General features: G+C 47.1%; 1 protein-coding gene across 1 annotated transcript in view; it reads left to right on the forward strand.

Moving 5' to 3' along the window:
* Nucleotides 1-19,272, forward strand: part of Tmcc3 (transmembrane and coiled-coil domain family 3) — a 244,999-nt gene that overhangs the window by 91,400 nt on the left and 134,327 nt on the right. The window contains exon 2 of the mRNA XM_051206312.1: nucleotides 9,275-9,368. Within this exon, the coding sequence (XP_051062269.1) occupies nucleotides 9,342-9,368 (27 nt within the window). The 5' untranslated portion in view covers nucleotides 9,275-9,341. The remainder of the gene's footprint in view (nucleotides 1-9,274; nucleotides 9,369-19,272) is intronic.

Below are 19,272 nucleotides of genomic sequence, written 5' to 3' on the forward strand. Positions count from 1 at the left end.
CGTGTGGGAGGGCTGAGACAGGCAGATCCCTGAAGCACAATGGGCGGCCAGCTTAGCCAAACCCATGAGCGCCAGGGTCAGTGAGAGATCCTGGCTTCAAAATAAAGTAAAATTAAATTAAATTTAAAAAATGTGGAGTGCGATTAAGGAAAGACACCCAGTGTCTGTCTCTGGCCTCCGTGTGCACACGCACATCCATTAACTCACATGAGCACATGCACACGTACCGACAAGCACTTACAACACACACACACACCTGAGCCACATCAACTTAATCGAGCCCAAGTCTCCGGCACCTAGAGGGTGGTCATGGGGCTCTACCTTCAGTGACCGCCTTCCTTTTGTCTGGTCTTCCTTTAAAATGTGTTTCTTCCCGGAGCTGTCTCTCTGGGGTTCCTTTCCCACTCATTTGCCCCATAGTGTTCTCTGAACCCCATCTGATGTTCAGTGAGGATTTTTGAGGAGCCTTATGCTGAAACCAGACCAGGCTACAGGACCACAAAGATGTGTGTGGATTAGAAAGCAGTGCCTTGCCAAGCAATGCCTCGTTGCTTTGGAAAGGAATCAAAACACTGAAATCAACTGTCCATCCTGCAAGTTCCATGTCTCCACTTATTTGACATAAGTTGAACCAGAGACTAGTTGTAAAAGGAACCAAAGAAATAGAGACAAAAATTTAAGTTGTAATAAGCTTTTGGTTTCAGCCTATCTTTTTTTTTTTTTTTTAAAGTTGTCCCATGTGTGAGAATACTGCCATTGTCTTAAAAGTATTTAAGCCCTTTATCCAAGAAATTCAATATGCAGTTGTTTATTCTGAGAAAACAATAATGGGTATGTACAGACTTTTTGTGTATAAAATCTTCACCCCCTTACTCAAAGAATTAAATAGGAAAGTCATATAGAGAACAGAAAGTTGACTCAATGAATTACGGTTTGTCCATGAAGACCTTTAAAGGGTGCTGTAAAAGAGTAGATGTAATGGTGTGAAAAGCTGTTTATATTCTATTTTATGTCTTAATATAAGTATCTCACAGTGGCTAAAGGGATGCAAGGTTCACACATAACAAGACTGATTCAGTTACATCAAGACCAGTATCTTAGCCGTTCCTACAATCACTCTAAAACTTACACATCGTGTTTGAAGAGAGCTGCTGCAACTTCAGACATCTGGTCTACCCCTGGGGCACGGGGGTAGGGTGGGGGGAATAGGGCGGCACAGGCTGCTGATGTTCCTTTTCTCTCCTGTTGGCCCAAAGACTGTCATGTCACATGCAACCTCTGTTTGTTGTAAATGATACTAATTAAGTGTTGAACTTTGCAAATGGACAAAGGAGACGAGGACTGGCTGTAAATGCTGGACTAAGTGATGGAGGGAGATCTTGGGAACATGGGAATGGAAGGGGGCCCTCATACAAGAATCCAGTTGGAGCCTCTGCCAGCAAAGGTACAAGAATTCAGCACAATTGACAGCTGCCTTCCTCTCTTCCCTATTGTAAGCCCGCTGTTGTCTAGGAATCACATCTGAAACCCCATTGGTAGGGAGAGCACAGCCATTTTAAAGTCCCTAGAGTCTCTTTATCAGATTATAATCCAGCCAAGGCTGCCCTCCTCCACCTCATGCTTGGTGCTCCCCGACAGGTGTTAAGTAAAGTTACACAGACTGAACAGGTTGGATTTACATGTGTAGGAATGTATATGTATATGCAAACACATGCGTATGTAACAACAATGAATGACAAAAGAAACTATGAATGTGAAAGCACAAGGAGGGTTATATGGGAAGCATGGAGGTGGGAGGGATTATGTAATTATATTGCAGTCTCAAAGAAATAACTTAAAAATCTATCATTTGGGAGCTGGAGAGAAGGCTCAGTGTCTAAGAGCACTTACTGCCTCTTCAGAGGACCTGGGTTCGCAGCACCCACATGGCAGCTCGCAACCTGTAACTCTAGCTCCAGGAGCTAGAATGCCCTCTGGCCTCTGCGGGCATCTGCACAGACGTGGCACACATAAAAAACCTACATACAAAAAAACCCAAAATGAATAATTAAAAAAAATCATCATCCCTTCTTTTCTTCATTATTGCTTTAACCACATTTTAGAGCAGGTTTTAAGTCTAGAGTTGGATTTAAGTTGTGCCAGGAAAGGACATATGAGGGCTGGGGTGTGGCTCAATTGTATGGAGTACTTACAGACATTTAAGATGCCCTAGGTTCAGTCCCCAGTGCGTCATGAATGGAGTGTGGTGCTGATGCATGCCTGAGAAGGTGGAGGTAGGAAGATCAGGGGTACAGGGTAATTCTTGGACACATAATGAGTTCAAGGCCAGCCTGAGATGCAGAAGATACTGTCTCAAAAATAAAATAAGACATGAACCTGGTGTGGTGGCTCATGCCTGTAGTTCCCAACTACCCAATGATGAGATGGGAATGTTGCTTGTTCCAGGCCACCAGAGTCTATGGGGAGGGGAATAAGATTTATGTTCAGTGAAGGAATGTTTACACAGTATGTATATGGTGCCGGATATGAGAGTGGGCGGGGTGGGGGGTCATGATAAGAAAGTAATTGGTTTTAAAAATAATCAAAATAGGTAAATTTGGTAATCCTGGATTTGATTCCTAGCCCATCACTGAAGGCATTTTACTTGCCAGGTGGTGGTGGCACACGCCTTTAATCTCTGTACTCAGGAGGTAGAAGCAGGCAGATCTCTGAGAGTTCGAGGCAAGCCTGGTCTACAAAGCTACAGAGAGAAACCTTGTGTCGGGGATGGGGTGGGGACATTTTACTTAGCTTTTTCTGAACCTCAACGTGGTTATCTATAAATTAAGACTATGGATGTCCATGACCTAAGATTTGTGTGTTTGAAACAGGGTAGCATGCAGAGTATTGTATGGTCTCAGTACATCTGGAGCTGTTTGAAGACTTGTGGAAGTCTTTTGCCCATGAGATAAAGTGAAGCCCTTCATGGTTTGCCTGTCTGCCTTTCCTTCCTTGCCCCGTTCTCCAGGCTCTGGCTTCCATTCACCAGGCCACTTGTCACCTCGTTGTTTCTTCATATCACACCTTTGCCTAGCCAGCTCTGTGTTAATTAGGACTCAGTCCAGGAAAAGAAACGGCCCTAAAACATACATTCCAAAGAGTTTGTTTTTATGAGGCCCAAGAGCACATAAAACTAATTTATGATATTAAAAAATGAGAAACTGGGGGAGGGAGAGCTACTGATAAGGAAGAGGCACAAGGGAATTTTCTAGTCATGCTTTATTTAGTGTTTTATGTGCATGGGTGTTTTGCTTTCATGGATGTCAGTGTAACTCGTGTGTGCAGTACCCACGGAGGCCAGAAGAGGGAGTTGGGTCCTCCAGGACTGGAGCTGCAGATGGTTGTTGAAAGGATTCCCCCAAGGCCAAGCTCTCAGCACAAAGGAAATGTATTTGCCCCAGAGGGACAGAGGGCAGGGAATAAGAGACAAAGACAGGAAATAGAGGATGAGCAAGAAGGGGAAGGGAACTGGGGGGGGGGGGAGGGGGAGGAGATAGAGAGGAAACAGACATGACCCATAGGCAAATGGTTTATAAAGGTAAAATGGGAAAACCTGTGTTAGGATGGGGTGTTTAGTTTTAACTGCGTATGTTAATTAGGTGAGCCAAAGGGGGACTTTTGATTGCTGGCCTTAAATACTTTGATAGCTGGACAGACCTTGGTAGTCAGCCTCAGGAAAAAGTGGCCAAGTGATGGACTAGACCTTGCTGGACTAGACCTTGGTGGCTAGCTTTAGGAATGTAATCCAATGGTTTTTAGCAAGCAGAGGGAATGGACAAGGGCAGGGCTTGCTTGGGCCAGCTAGAGCTCTTTCGTTGTGAATTGCCGTGAGGGGTGCAGGGTATTGAACCTGTGTCCTTCATGAGAGGAATCAGTGTTCCTAAAAGCTGAGCCATCGCTCCAGCTCCCTGTTCTTGATTTTGGAGGCAGCAGCTACAACAGGTGCGTGTAGTTGCTAGCATAGTTAATTAACATCTGCATTTTGTTGCCCAGTAGTAATGCCTTAAAACCCAAGTCACAGACATCGTTTTCTCCGGGTGAATGCCTGCCCAGGCTGGACCTTAGGTCTTCATTTCATATGCATCTCTGTCCTTGCACTTAGCACATGGTGTCACCGATGTCTTCTTATAATTATGTGCTTTGCCCCCCCCCCCCGTTGGTCTGTGAGTTCCTGTAAGGGACTAATGACCTGCTGCTATCTATGTGACTGCAAGAAGGCTGCCTGTCTGCGCCTGCCTATACCCATAAATAGGGGACTGTTAGTATCTCCTCTACACAGAGCTGTTGGGAAGATGACAAGAGCAGGGGACCCAGCACCTAGTAGATGTGCAGTAACATCTCGTCATTTAACGGGAACAGAAAGTTTGCTCTCATTTACAAAGCAAGGGTAGCCTCTTATTTCTACCGTGAACCCATTCTTCACTCGAGCCCCTCCTCTGCCCTAGGCCTGATAAAGAAGAAACCCAAAACTTTATTCCGGTCTGAGAATTCTCTCATCCAGCAGCTGATACAGGCTTTGTTCCCATCCACGCCCACGGAAATAGTTTAGCAGTGTGTTGATTAGCTTAAAGCACGTTAAAGTGCGTATCATTCTCAAGAGAACAAATGTCATGTGATCCCACTATATAAAATACCTAGAGTAATAACGCCGATGGAAACAGAAAAAAAGCGGTGGTTGCCATGGGGAGGGAGATGGGGATGTTGTTTGATGGATGTGGAGCTTCCCTTGGGGTGAAGAATAAACTCTGGAGATGGGTGGTGTTGATCATAGTGCAACAATGTATATGGACTCAGTGCCACAGACGGGCATGTCCAAAAATGGCCAAAATAGTAAACGTAATTTTTAAGTTCATTTTATATGTTTGTAAATTTTGTGTGCACATATGTTTGTGCCTGGTATGTGAGGAAGCCAGGATTGGGTGTCGAATCCCCTGAAACTGGAGTTACAGACAGCTGTGAGCTATCATGTTGGCGCTGGGAATTGAACAGGGGGACCTAAGGAAGAGCAGCCAGTGCTCTTAACCACTGAGCCATCTGTCCAGCCCCTAAAGTGCTAAATTTCAGATTGTGCCTAATCCACTGTAGCTTTTTTAAAAGAGTTCTAATGTTCCCATGCCTGTGAGTCACCACACTGAGCTTAACCATCAGTTCACCCCCACCCCGGCCCCCAACCCAGCTCCTGGTCTATAAAGCAAATGCTGCCTCCCTCCTGGGTCTCCAGAGCTCCTCCTCCCCTAGAGGCTCTGCCTGAGCAGCTTTGCATTGAGCTCCTGGCTTGGCTGAGGCTTTGGGCCTGGAATGGCGAGTACAAAGAAACACTGTTGCAAATGTCTGGTGAGAGATGCAGACCAATCAACATATCATTTCCACAGGGAGTGGGGGAGGGGGCGTGGCAGGTGGCTGGGGTACTGCAGCAGGGCAGGAAGGCTTCCTGGAGTCTGTAGAGAGAAGAGTTAGCCTGCTGAGGATGGGTAGAAGCCAGACTGCCACCACTTTCCTAAGGCCCCCTTTGCTGGCCCCCTCTCTCTCCCTTTATGCCTCCAGTACTCTTTCCCTCCCTATGAAAGCCCCCCAGTCCTTCACGGTGGCTCAGGGGCCGCCTCCCTTCCCGAGGCAGCGCTTCAGCCCAGCCAAAATTAATTTCCCCTCCTCGTGAGTTCCCACAGCCACCCCTTATCTCTCCATTTAGCACACATTTCATCCCGTTAGGCAACGCAGCCTTTTGTAGGTCTCGCCCCGCTGTTGGATACATTTTGGGAATTTATATTTCTAAGTAAGACATACTGACTAGAACCAGCCAGGACAGAAAAGAATCGCTCATGGGCGCACACGCCTTCCCTGCCTCTTGGATCCATTTCCCTTTTCTCTGCCGGCTTCCTAGTCCACAGGGCAGTGTCTGCTACTCCGTTCTTATTGCTTCAACACAGCAACCGAGAAAACCAACGAGGAAAGGCTTGTGGCCTCTGGATCAGGTGGGGAATATGACGGTGCAAAGGTTCTCACCACGTGGTGGCTGGGAGCAAGAAGACAGGAGAGGCCGGACTCCAGATATTTCCTACTGGGCCTCACCTATTAAAGGTTCTAGCACCGGCTGGAGGTGATGACTCTACAGCATGAGATCTAACTGTAATATGGGGACCGGTGGCATGCCATGGCTCAGTGGTCTGGCTCACCTCTCCCTTCAGGAGCTCAAGCTCAAGGTGGCTGCTGTCCCTCATAGGGCCCTAACCACTCAGCGGTCAGTGGTGCCGAGGGTCACATGAGCAGAACTCTGTGACATCAAGGATGTCAGCATTCAGCCATTCCAGAGTTCCTGGCTGCGCTGCCCACCCTGCTCTCCTACCCAACTTGTGTTACGTACTATTGAGTAGCTATGCCCAAATCCCCGACACGAAGTACCTGAAGGATTGTTTTGGCGCATGGGCGCAGAGATTTCAGTCCGCAGCCCTTGGATCTGGGCTAACGAACAGTGGAGTGGGGACGTGTGCAGAGAAGGCTGTGAACTCGTCTTAGACAGGAAGTGGAGCCTCCAAGGATGTGACCTCCTTTCTCCAGCTAGGCCCTTCTGCTTCGGTTTCTAGAACCGCCCTGGTATGGCACCACTTGCAGAGGAAACAAGAGCTTATTATGCATCGATTTGTGGGGGACATTTCATGCCAGGCTGCAATGGCATCTCCTCTGGGTTTCTCCCTGCTTCTCTGGCTTGCTTCATTTTCTCCTTCATGGATCTGCTGTTGGCACCATCCCTGATTCTGGAGGTCCCCAGGGTCCCGCTCATCCATCTTTTTACTTTACGCATTTTCATTGGACGATCTCGGTAAAGCCTGTGCCTTCGGTTGTTTCATTCATAATAGTCACTGCTCAGATCCGATGCCTGACCCATTGTCTGAGAGCCATCACCCCCAGGAACCGCCCCGCAGTGCACAGGGTCATTTTGTCATTCCTAGCACCTCTGTCCTCCTGACCCTCTCGCATTTTCTGCTTCAGTGGGCAGCACCACGAACCACCCATCAGATCTGGGATTCTCTTTAATTCCTGGATCTTCACCCTTTAGATCCAATCTGTCACTGAGCCCTTTCGCTAAAGCCTCCTAAAGACTCTCCAATCTGCCTTCTGCCATGGCTTTAATCCGGGCCTGCATCATTTCTTATTAGGGCACTGGCCGTGTGCCACCTTGCAGTGTGCATCCCCGTAGTGTAGCCCTGTGATCTCTCTAAATAAAAGATCTGGCTATGGCAGCCTCATGTTTGTATTCCCTTGGAGGCGCCGAGCTGCTGTTGGAAAGAAAGTCACACACACTTTGACATATGATCTAAGAAATGCTCCCCTGCTAATCTATGTAATTTCACATTAGACTTTCATGAACCATTTATAGTTTCTAAATGTACCCTGCTCTCAGAGAGATCTAAACTGTAATGTGGGGACTCTTACTCATTTTGTCTTCTTTAAAAAATAATGATAGCCTGCAACCCCGGCACTGGAGACCGGCAAATCCCCGAAGCTCGCTGGGCAGCCGGCCTAGCCAAACTCAGGAGCTTCACGTTTGGTGAGAATCCTGTCTCAAAAACAAAGGTGGGGACCTGGAGAGATAGCTCAGCGCTTAAGAGAACCTGCTGCGCTGACAGAGGACAGGTTCATTTCCCAGGAACCACAGCGGGCCTCTCACAACCACCTGTAACTCCAACTCCAGGGGACCTGACCTCCTCTCCCTCCAGGCACCCGTGTACACACTCACACATACACACATACATACATATACACACATACATACACGCAAGCATATATACACATAAACACGCTCATACACACATATACACAAACACACATATACATACACACTCACTCTCTTATACATACATACACAGAAGCACATACACATACAGAATCTTTTTCAAAAATAAAGATGGAGAGTGAAGAAGACATCTGACATTGACCTTTGGCTTACACACACACACACACACACACACACACACACACACACACACGTGCGAATGCAACCACATGTGCTAGTTAGTTGTATGTCAACTTAACACAAGCTATAGTCTAAGAGGAGGGAACTTCAAATTAAAAAAGAAAGAAAGAAAAACTACTTCCATAAGATTTTCTTGAATAGTGATTGATGTGGAAAGTCCCAATTCATTGTGGACCACTGGGCTGGTGGGCCTGGGTTCTGTAAGAAAGCAGGTTGAGCAAGCCATGATGAGCAAGCCAGTAAGCAGCGCCCTCCATGACCCTTGCTTCAGCTCCTGCCTCCAGGTTCCTGTCCGGTTTGAGTTCCTGCCTTGGCTTCCCTCAATGAACTGTGACATGTAAGCCAAATAACCCCTCCCCCCCCCACGTTGCTTTTGGTGTTTCGTCATAGCAATAGTAACCCTAACTGGGACAGCCTACGAGAACATGTACATCCACCATATAACACAATACACAATATGTGTGCATGTGTGTGTGTATACAGGTATGTATGTATTATGTAATAAAGTTTCACTGCTTACAAGTAAAGGCTTTACAGAGGACCGAAGAGGCCTGAGGGTTCTGATAATGTACGTGAACACACCCTAAGGTCAGCCACTCATATGACAGTCTGTGTTCCCTATGGGAATCTCCTGTCTCCGGGGTGGGGTTTACCCAGTGGGCAGGGTCTAGGTTAGGGTCCCATCTTTCACTGGTCTTGGCCCAGGTTCTGAAAGGGGGCACAATGTAAGACTGGAAAAGGACATGTGGGTGCTGTGTGGGAATACATTCAGGATCCAGCTGGTAGAGGAGAGTGTGTGCTGGGAAACCATCCTGGTTTGGCATGCCATGACGATCCATATTCCGTGGCACCGTCTGGCAGACTGGTTGCTTCCTGGTGCTCGCACAAATCACTAATTGTGGAGCTTTCTCGGTCTCTATGGTGATGTTGCCTAAGGTTCAGATTTTCAAGTACAACCTTCTGTCCCAGGCACCCTGTTAGGAATGTTTGGTTGCAAATAACAGGAAAATCCAAGAACAGCGGCTGAAACAAGCAGAGATGTGTTTGTCTTACACGATACCGAATCCAGAGGTAGGTTAGTTTAGGTCCTCATCAGAGCCACTGAACATGCTGGCTTCTGTTGCCATGGTGATACCAGGTGGCTTAAGACCTGGTCATCAGGTCTGTGTCGAAGGCTGTGGGAAGGGTTTTCCTTATCAACTGGATTTTCTTTTATTAAGAAATAACAAAACAGACTTTTATTTGGGGTTTTCTTTCCATCAGAACCATCGTACACGGCCATCTGTGACTTCAGGGGAGCCGAGAAGACTGGATTGAACGAGCCAGGACGATGTTAATGAGAAAAGAAGGAGTAAAGGTTAGTGAGCCTGTCCTCACAGACCCTCCATAAGTACTACCACAAGACCATTGGGGACTTATCCTGCTTCCTGCTACAAAAGCCCCTTCGTAGGGCTCTTTTCTCCCCTGACATCCGAATGCACTCTACTGACCTGCAAAGCTCTTTCTGCCAAGTGCAGCTTTCATTAGGTAACTTGGACTTCGAGGAGAGGGGCAAGGTATTGGCGGGATTGTGTTCTGAAAAACCACCCTTTCCCATCAGTTTTCCCACTCTTGAGCAACTTAATCAGACACTGACTATATGCTTGTAGCTCACGCCAGTCCTCTGCGAATCACAGCCATGAGCCTGGGTGTCCATGTCTGAGTATGTCCGAATGGCTGGCTGTGCAGACAGATGCCGCTCCTACCTTTAGCCTCTCCATTGATGGCTCTTCACAGCAGCTCAGTTTTTGATACAGATTTGTTGTTGGAGTTAAACTCTGGCAGCTCATGTAAAATTAATGTTCCCGTCACCGACTGGCTGTCCTCTCAGCTGCCCTCGTGTTCCTTGGGTGGTGACACGCGATGTCTTGACCTTGTTGCCCACTGCGACTGTAGGAACTGTGGCTGCCCCGTAAGTCCCCCTGGACCTCCTTTACTTTTCACAGTCCAGATCTGCTGAACGAGGACAACTGTGATTCCTGGTCCCAACCCCCCAGGGCATTGTGTGGCCACGATTTTGGTCTGAACCTGGCCCTCTGCTTGTTATCTGTGACTGGTCAGGAAGTCCACACCTTAGTGTTCTGTCCCTGAACACCAAGGCTGTTCAGAAGCAACTCTGGAAAGGGGATGCTGAGTCAGGCGGTTCCCCAGGACTGACCAGGCCACCTTAGCAAATGTGTGTCCATCTGCATCTACCCACCTCTCTCTCTGGGTAGCCCATGCGCGTTCACGGTTCATCTATTTCATACTCAGTTTTAGGTTCTGCTGTCTCCTCCCCATGTGGTCACTGAATACTCTATGCCTTGTTTCCTTACCTAGAGATGACAGTGATACACTGTAGGATTGTTCTGAGGACTGAGATTTCGTCCATGATATATATATATATATATATATATATATGTATATATACATACATATGTATATATTATATACATACATATATATGTATATAACATATGTATGAATGCGGCAGACCTGTGCTGTACACTGTACTCTGCATGATGCTGTATGAAGGTGGAACCCTGTCTGGAACATCATGCTTATGAAACATCTATTGTCACAAATCTACAGTTCACTTTCCTGCAGTTCTAAAACCCAAAAGCTCTTGAAAGCCCAAGTTTCTGTTTCACTTTGGTAGAAGTTCCGAACTGATCTGAATTAAAGGGCTTGCTGGGCCTGACCTGAAGGGATGTGAGATGATTTCAAGGCCTTGTTTAGTCCCTAGGTGCAAATATTCACACATTTCTGCTGAAGAAATGGCAGTGTGGTGGGTTATAGGTGTTATGCCAGCCCCTGTACCCAGCAGCATTACATCATTGCATGGTACTGCCGGTTTCAAATGAATTCTGAAATGAGACACATCTGAGCTCATGGTTTCTGATGAGGCTCTGGAGCTGTGTGTGTGTGTGTGTGTGTGTGTGTGAGAGAGAGAGAGAGAGAGAGAGAGAGAGAGAGAGAGAGAGAGGAGAGGAAGAGGAGAGAGAGAGAGAGAGAGAGAGAGAGAGAGAGGAAGAGGGAGAGAGAGAGAGAGAGAGAGAGAGAGAGAGAGAGAGAGAGAGAGAGAGAGCGCCTCCTCACTCAGCTCTGTCCCTGGATGCCTTACCTGGGTAAATGCATTATTGTCTCTTCCTTGGCAGCACTCTCTGAGCACTGAGGGGTAGCATTAGTTCCATGTGGCAAACGTAGGTCAAAGGCCGAAGCCTTCAGGAGAACATCTGAAAGGGTTGCTCAAGTCGCCAAATCCAGTACCTCTCTGGTCCCACAGAGGGGCCGAGGGTCAGGCCGTGAGTGAACAAAGCCTGGTAGTTTATTCGCTGAGTGGGACTTTGTACGTACGTAGACGGAAGCCGAAGCCACGGAACAAGACAGTAGCTGTGATGGAGGCCGTGTGCATGCTGTGAGAGGAGACAGCAGAAGGCAGGAGCGTGAAAGCGTGGCTGGAGGAGGAGGGCAGACTGAAGAGCAGGGATGGCTGCCTAGGCTGGCACTTAGGGAACAACCGATAGCCCGTTCCTCAGCCCTGGCTTATTGCTGTTACCACAACATTATTGGTAGCTCCGTCCTTCTTCTCAGACATGGCCCTGTTGGGACTATTCAAGTATGTGATCTGTCCTGCTTAGGCCAGCTTGGGAAAGTATGGACTTATCCTTGGGGGACAGCAAAGACATTAAAAGGTTTTAAACAATGTACATCTAAAAAAGACAGCTGAGGTGATCTGGGCCACTTGGCACCATCCCGTAAAAGTCTTTTTTTTTTTTTTTTTTTTTTTTTTTCCTTGTGTCAGTCAATCTGCCGGTCTCAAAGGTGACTGGAAAAGAAATCAGACCTGGGGAAATAAGCTGAGGACTGGTCACCGGGCAACCGCTACTGCCCCAGGTCACCAGGACTATTTGTGAGTCTCTGTGTACACACACGCCTAGAAATAGAAGCAGTGTTGGATGACCCCGGGAAATGAAACTGTTCTCTCCTTAGTTGAACTTCCAGGAATTCCTGTGCTGTTTAGAACTGCTCCCCAAAACAATCATGTCTGTCTCAGAAAACTCAGGAAGGGTGGTAGCAGCCTGTTCTTTCCTCTCTCCCCTGTGTGTCTGTGTGTGACTGTTTATGAGCATGCGTGTGTGTTCGTGTGTGCATATGTGTGCGTGAGTGCATAGTGTGTGTGCATGTGCGTGTGTGCATTTGTGTATGTATGTGTGCATATGTGTTTGTGTGCATGTGTGTGTGTGTGTTTGTGCGCGTGTGTGCGTGTTTGTGTGTGTGTGTGTGCGTGTGTGTCTTTCCCTCACTTGGATGCATTTCATGATATGGTTTTCATTTCCTTTTACCGTTTGATTTTCTCTGACGGTCAGATCTGGCAATTGAAAGAGACGTATCACTTTCATATTTTCATCCCAGAAAAAAAAAAAAAAAGCAGGAGAAATTTCAGGAAAGCCTGAGATTTGTGTTTTACATTTTGTGTAGGATGCTCTCGGTACCCTGGAGACAGGGATTCACCCCTCGGGAATCCTTTACTTTTGGTTCATAATTCTGTCACATTGTGTGCACTCCTCCCTGTTGGCGGGTGGGGGTAAAGATAAAAGCTATATGACAGCTAGTAATCCCCACCAGGCCTCACAGTGAGATGCAGTTTACCGAAGCTTAGCCGATAAGAGGCAGATGAGTCCTTGGGGATAAGAAGGGATTGCAACTTTCCAAAACTGCTGAGAAGGCTTCCATGTGGGCAAGTGTTGTCACCATGACTGCAGCCCTGCAAATGAGATGGCTGGTGAGGTTAACTGAACTGCTTCCGGAGCCGGTTGTCTGGAGGCCTCCAGGTGGGCTCTTATCTGTGTGAATTCATTGCAGGCATGTAAGCCAGGACATGGAAGATGCAGACAGTGTGATTCATTTCTCAGGAGAAGACCCGCATAAACAGACAACACACACACACACACACACACACACACACACACACACACACACACTATTGCAATACCAACCTACTGGTATCTACTCAAATACTTGCATTCTTCCTCTGGGGACAAGCTAATTTATAATTTTAAAACTTGTCCTTTATTGGAGGGGTTGTTTGTTTTTACAGTCAGGGTTTCTCTGTATTAACAGTCATGGCAGTGGTCCTGGAACTCACTTTGTAGACCAAGCTGGCCTTGAACTCACAGAGATCTGCCTGACTCTGCTGAGGATAAACATTTAGTTGGGGTAGCTTGCATTTTCAGATGTGTTGACTTCCCACTGCGGTAACAAAACACCTGAGATACTCAACATAAAAAGAGAAAAGGCTTCTACAACTCCTGGCTTTGTAAGTTTCAGTCCATGGCTGGATTTGGTAAGACCAAAAGAACATCATGGCAGGAATACCGAGGGCAACCAGCTGCCCCCTTCAAGGGATCTCGGGAACAGAGAGGAAGAGATGGGGCATGGCCCCAGTATTCCTCTCAAGGGCATGCCTTATATGACCAAAAACATTTCCGGCTTGGGATCTACCTCTTAAAGGGCTCGCCATCCCCCAATAGTACCGGGGACTGGCACCAAACCCTAAACCCACAGGCCTTGGGGAGACACGCAGGCCATCGCAATAGTCATGACATACATGCTTTATACTTTGTGGACATGTGCCTTCAGATGCAGCTACTCATCCCAGCAGCTGCGGCCACAGACGATCTGTAAACAGTGGAGAAAACAGCATGCCAAATCCGTATTTCATGTAATTTTCACATGTCATAAAATATTCCTTTTCTTTCAATCATTTAAATTTTTTTAAAAATAATCCTAGATCAGAGATCATATGAAAACAGGCAGCCGGCTGGATTTGGCCAGTTCCTGGTGGTCTCCAACCTCAGAGCATATGGTGGGGGGGTCTAAGCTGCCAGGGTAACTGTCCGTCAGGGTTTTCGTCTTTGGCCAGTTCTGCAACCTGTAACCTCAGAACACATGCTGTGCAGTCTAAGCTGCCAGGGTAGCTGTCCGTCAGGGTTTTCTTCTTAGAACATGGTAAAGATGGATTCAGAAGCGCCAGCAGGTAACTTCCTGTGTCTTGCTAGAGGCGATGGTTACAGATATATACATTTGTCAGACTCACGGACGTGTCTAAAGTCCAAACATTCTGTTGAATCCTTCCGTGGAAATTACAGGATCATGCACTTCGTGCCAGCCCCCAAACCTTGGTGGTACACAGTGGATAAGCATGCCTGACTTTGTTTCTCTCTTGTGTGTCTGTGAGTCGATGGGAAGCTACTTGACACTCATGTTTCTCTTCTGGGTCCAAAGCTGGGTAGGTTAGCTCTTCCCTAGGCAGATACACAAGTCAGCAAGACGAACAGCCTACACATATTTCAATCCTCTGCTTGCTATGCTGCTCAAACACAGCCTGACTGCAGGTGGCTGTGTCTCCCAATCTAAGAAAACATGCCGATAGTCAGGGGAAATAAAAAAACGGGCCCTTCTATGTGAAACCTGCCAAATGTCAGTCTTTAAATGGATGGCCAGTGCCAGCAGATAGCAGGACACACACATGTGAGATAATTGGAGTAGGGTAACAGGGTACTTGGTCAAGTACGAAAGGATGCAGCATCTTCAGATAAAAACAGGTTTCTGGCAGGTCAGAGGGGTGCTGATGCCCATGGCACGGCCTCCTCTGCCAGTTCCCTTAGACAGGGCTCGTGCTCCCTCCTCTCTCTCACAGCTGGGTGACCTGCCCCTGTCCATGGCTTCAGCAACCCCTGTTGCTGCATTCAGGACCATGGATTTGCCCTGGCCCATCCTCCCTTAAATATTTCATAAGTTCTTCCAGTGGCCATGGAACACGTTTGGGATCCAATTAGGATTTCTGAAAAACCTTGTAAAAGCCTCTCCCATGGTCTCCAGGTACCCAGCCTTCCTCCTCCGCCATCTGAAGTAACCACCTGGCCTCATCATTCCTTTTCCGTGTGTGTGTGTGTGTGTGTGTGTGTGTGCGTGCACACGTATGCTGCATATCTGCGCGCGCTGTTAGACAACAGTAAAGGAGATCTAGAATGGAATAGAAAGGAGACCTACTATTTACTAGATGTCTTTACAGTGTTGGAGTGGCTTATCTTCATTTTTGAAGTAAAGTAGGTATCTTTAGTTTTGAAATAAAAAGAATTATGAAAAGAGCTAGCAGAGGAAATGAGGTAGAAGAGTCAGACACCTAAAAGCAAAGCCCAGATTCCTGGGAGTGGCCGTAGTTCTGAAACTAAGCAGCACATTCTGTAGTAATGGGCTGTAGGTGGAATTTTCTGTCCCGCCCACCAATTCCTAAATAGCCGACTGGGAGACTCGATATTAATTACAAATGATCGGCCTATAGCTTAGGCTTATTACTGACTAGCTCTCACAACTTAAATTAACCCGTTTCTATTAATCTATGTATTGCCACATGGCTTGTGGCTTTATGTAGCGTGAGTTCTAGTTGGTCTTAGTAAAAACTCAGAAGCAGATATTGGGGTTAAAGCTGATCATCAGAGAAGCAAAGCAGCCAAGTCATTAGAGAGTTCTCACCTCTACTAATGCTCAGATGGAAAGGGCAATCCTATCTTCAGACTGCATCTGTCTCAGACCGCAAGCGCTCCAGTCTCCTCCCGCCTTACATTCCTCCCTAGTGCGGGGATTAAAGGCGTGGGATCCCAAGTGCTGAGATCCCCTTTGAGCTCTGTTTCTGTTTTAGGGTGGCCTTGAATTGACAGAGATCCGTCTGCCTCTGTCTCCCGAGTGCTGGGATTAAAGGTGTGCGCCACCACTGCCTGGCCTCCATGGCTAGCTAGTGTGGCTGCCTTAGCACTCTGATCTTCAGGCAAGCTTTATTTGTTAGCTCATAGAGAAAACATCACTGCAGCTCTACCTGTCCTCCAGCGTGTCTTGCTCCCTCTGTTTCCTGGCAACTCCACTGACCCCGCCCTTTTTCCTCCCAGCATTCTCAGGTTGGCCGTCCCACCTGTACTTCCCCCTTGGCTACCTGCCAATCAGTTCCCGGTTAGCCAATGAGAGTAAAATATACCCACAGTGTAAGGGTTAGTCCACAGCCGTACACGGAGCTTCATCTCTGGCTCAGGGCCCTTCAGCCTGTTAACCCACAGTCTCTGAAGAGCAGGTCGGTGCTTTCTCATGGACTCACAGTTGTAGCCAGAGTAATAAGTTAAAACTGGTAGAGTGGAGTCTTCAGTCGGAGTAACACCGAGGCTCTGAAATCATGGCTACACGCGTATCTGTTCTATAAACTCGATCAAGTTGTGTTGCTTCAACTACGGTTCTCTGAGGTAATAGTGCTTGTTTCATTGCAAGCCCTTGAAGACTGAAGGGGGTATTTTACATAAAGCTCTCACTACAGTGTCTAGCTCGTAGGCTGCCCTGGGCAATGCAGGATATTTTGGCGAATAAAGTATACGCAGTAGAACCGGAGGGCATTATACTAAGAGAAATAAACCAAACACACAATAACACTTCATGTTGTCAAATGTGAACCCTGAAAGTGTTACACAGAATAAGGCGTGGGAGATGAGGAAGGGTGGAGGGAAATAGAATGGATTTTGGTACCAAGATACAGATAGGCAGAGTAAGCCCCAGGGTTCTATAACACCATGACCAGAGCTGTCAATCAGCCTCTACATATTTCGTAAAGAACTCCCGGCAGACAGGAGTTCAAAGGTCACCCTTATGTTCAAAGTAATGATGAATATATGAGAAGGAAATGTTAATTACTCTGACTTGATCATTATACATTGTATATAGATACAGATATGGAATAATTGCCCATAAATATCTATAATACTTGTGTCTTAATTTTAAAAGCATATCCGGGGACTGGAGAGATGGCTCAGTTGGTAAAATACTTGCTATACAGTTGTGAGCAACTGAGTTGGATCCCAGCACCCCCACAAAAAGACAAGAATAATGGCACACACCATTAACCTCAGTGTTATGATGGGAGGGAGGTGGAGGTAGGCAGACCCTTGAGATCACTGGCCGGCCAGCCCAGCCAATGGGTGAGCGCTAGGTTCAGTGCGGGGCTGCATCTCAAAAACTAAAATGGACAGCGGTCGAGGAAGATATCTAATGTCAGCCCTTGCCCTCCACACAGACACATAATCTTTACTGTGCATGCTCAGGCAACTACACATGCATTCATGTACGCACTCGCACGCGCACGTGTGCACACACACACACACACACACAGAGAGAGAGAGAGAGAGAGAGAGAGAGAGAAGGACAGAAGGAGAGAAACAGACAAAGACAGAAAATTAGAGATAGGCACACAGAGAGAGAATCCAAGAAGCAGTTTTCCTCTTTGCTTTCAAACCTCTGACATGAAGGTTTGCTTGTTGGAAGCCTTATCCTGGTAAAAGGCATATTGTGTTTAGAACCAACTGTAATTATTGCCTGTAAGCCTTCATACATAGTAATTATGTGATCCATAATTTTCTCTATCCCCCTATTCCACCTCCTCCCCTCCCCTCAATATTTTGTAGGCTTTATCGTTGTTTTTAATGCATTTTGTCTTGCTTAATGTCATCCCAGTTACTGATGCAGGATGAAAATACTGATGAGTTTTAAAGAGTATTTACATAAATATATGGATTATAAAAGCAAATGGGTTGTGGGGTGTGCATTTGTTAGAGAGTTTATTCCTGCAACCAATACTATACGGTCACAGGCAGTGTCCCAGCAAAGCAGCAGTAACAGGAGAGATTGGACTCTGCCCTTGAGTCCACTTAACCGATGTGAGGTGACCTCAGAAGAAACCAATAATAGGACCGCAGGCCTCCCGGTCAGGGACCCACAGTGTGAGCTACTGGAGGAAGGTTGTTCTGAGAACCACAGGTAAAGGCCAAGGAGCTTCAGATCGTCAGGGCACATGGGAACAGACAGAGGCTGGAGGAGGAGGTCAGCGGAGGCTGCGCTGAGCCGGCCCTCCACCTACCAGCTAAGGCACAGAGAGGAAGTGTTCGGGTTTCGTGTGGTGTTGGTTTGCTTGTGTGATTGCCTGGCGATTCCCACCCCGCACCTTGTCCCTAGCACCTATGAGAGCGTCACCTCACCCAGTGAAAGCAACCCCACTGTTGTGTTGAGGGGAGATGCAGAGGTGACCTGTAAAGAGGGTCAGAGCCAAAGAAAGAGCCATGAATCCAAAGGTGCAGCCTCCAGAAACAAACAAACAAAACAAAACAACAAGAAAAGAAAACATGTTCTCCCGGGAAGCCTCCAGAACAGTGGTCCTCAACCTGTGGTCACACATCAGATATCCTACATACCAGATGTTTACATTACAATTCGTAACAGTGGCAGAATTACAGCTATGAAGTAGCAACAAAATAAATGTATGTTTGGGGGCCAGCACATCATGAGAAACTGCATTAAGGCTGCCAGCTTAGGAAGGTTGACAACCACTGCCTTGGAAGGCGCTCATCGCTGACCACACTTTGATTTCCGACTTCTGAGCTCCAGGATGGTAAAAGGATAAATTTATGACGTTTCCAGCTGCTGAATTGTCATTTTATTTATTTGCAGTAGGAAACAGATTCTATAGTGCAGTTGGGGGTGATGGTGAGGGATGGCTCAGTCAATAAAGTGCTAGCCTTTGAGGCTTGAGGACCTGAGTTCACATCCCCGGCACCCTTGTAAAAACCTGAGTGTGGTCGTCAGTATCTGTAACCCCAGTGCTAGATGAGCACAGAGGCTGGGACCTCTGGTAGTTTAGCCAAAGGGGCAGAGAGAGACCTTGCCTGAATAGGGACTGGAGAAGCAATTGAGGAAGACACCTGACATTGGCCTCCGGTCATCATACACACACAACACTCAGACACTAACATACACACTCATACACACTCACACAATACTCTCACACACATTCACACACATGCTCTCACATATGTACTCACACATGCTCTCACATACATACTCACACACACTCCCATACACACACACATACATACTTTCACACACATACTACTCTCACACACACTCTCACATATGTACTCACACATGCCCTCACATGCATCCTCTCACACACTCAATACACACTCACACATGCTCTCTCATACACACACTCACATATACTTACATTCTATCTGTCTCTGTCTCTCACACACGCGCACACACACACGCACACACAGAGACACACACGCACACACACACACACACACGCACACACACGCACACACACGAACAGTTTTTTAAATGCAGTAGGAAGCCTGTAGGTTCTAAGCAGA

This window comes from Phodopus roborovskii, unplaced genomic scaffold, assembly GCF_943737965.1.
Source record: "Phodopus roborovskii unplaced genomic scaffold, PHOROB, whole genome shotgun sequence".
Taxonomy (NCBI): Eukaryota; Metazoa; Chordata; class Mammalia; order Rodentia; family Cricetidae; genus Phodopus; species Phodopus roborovskii.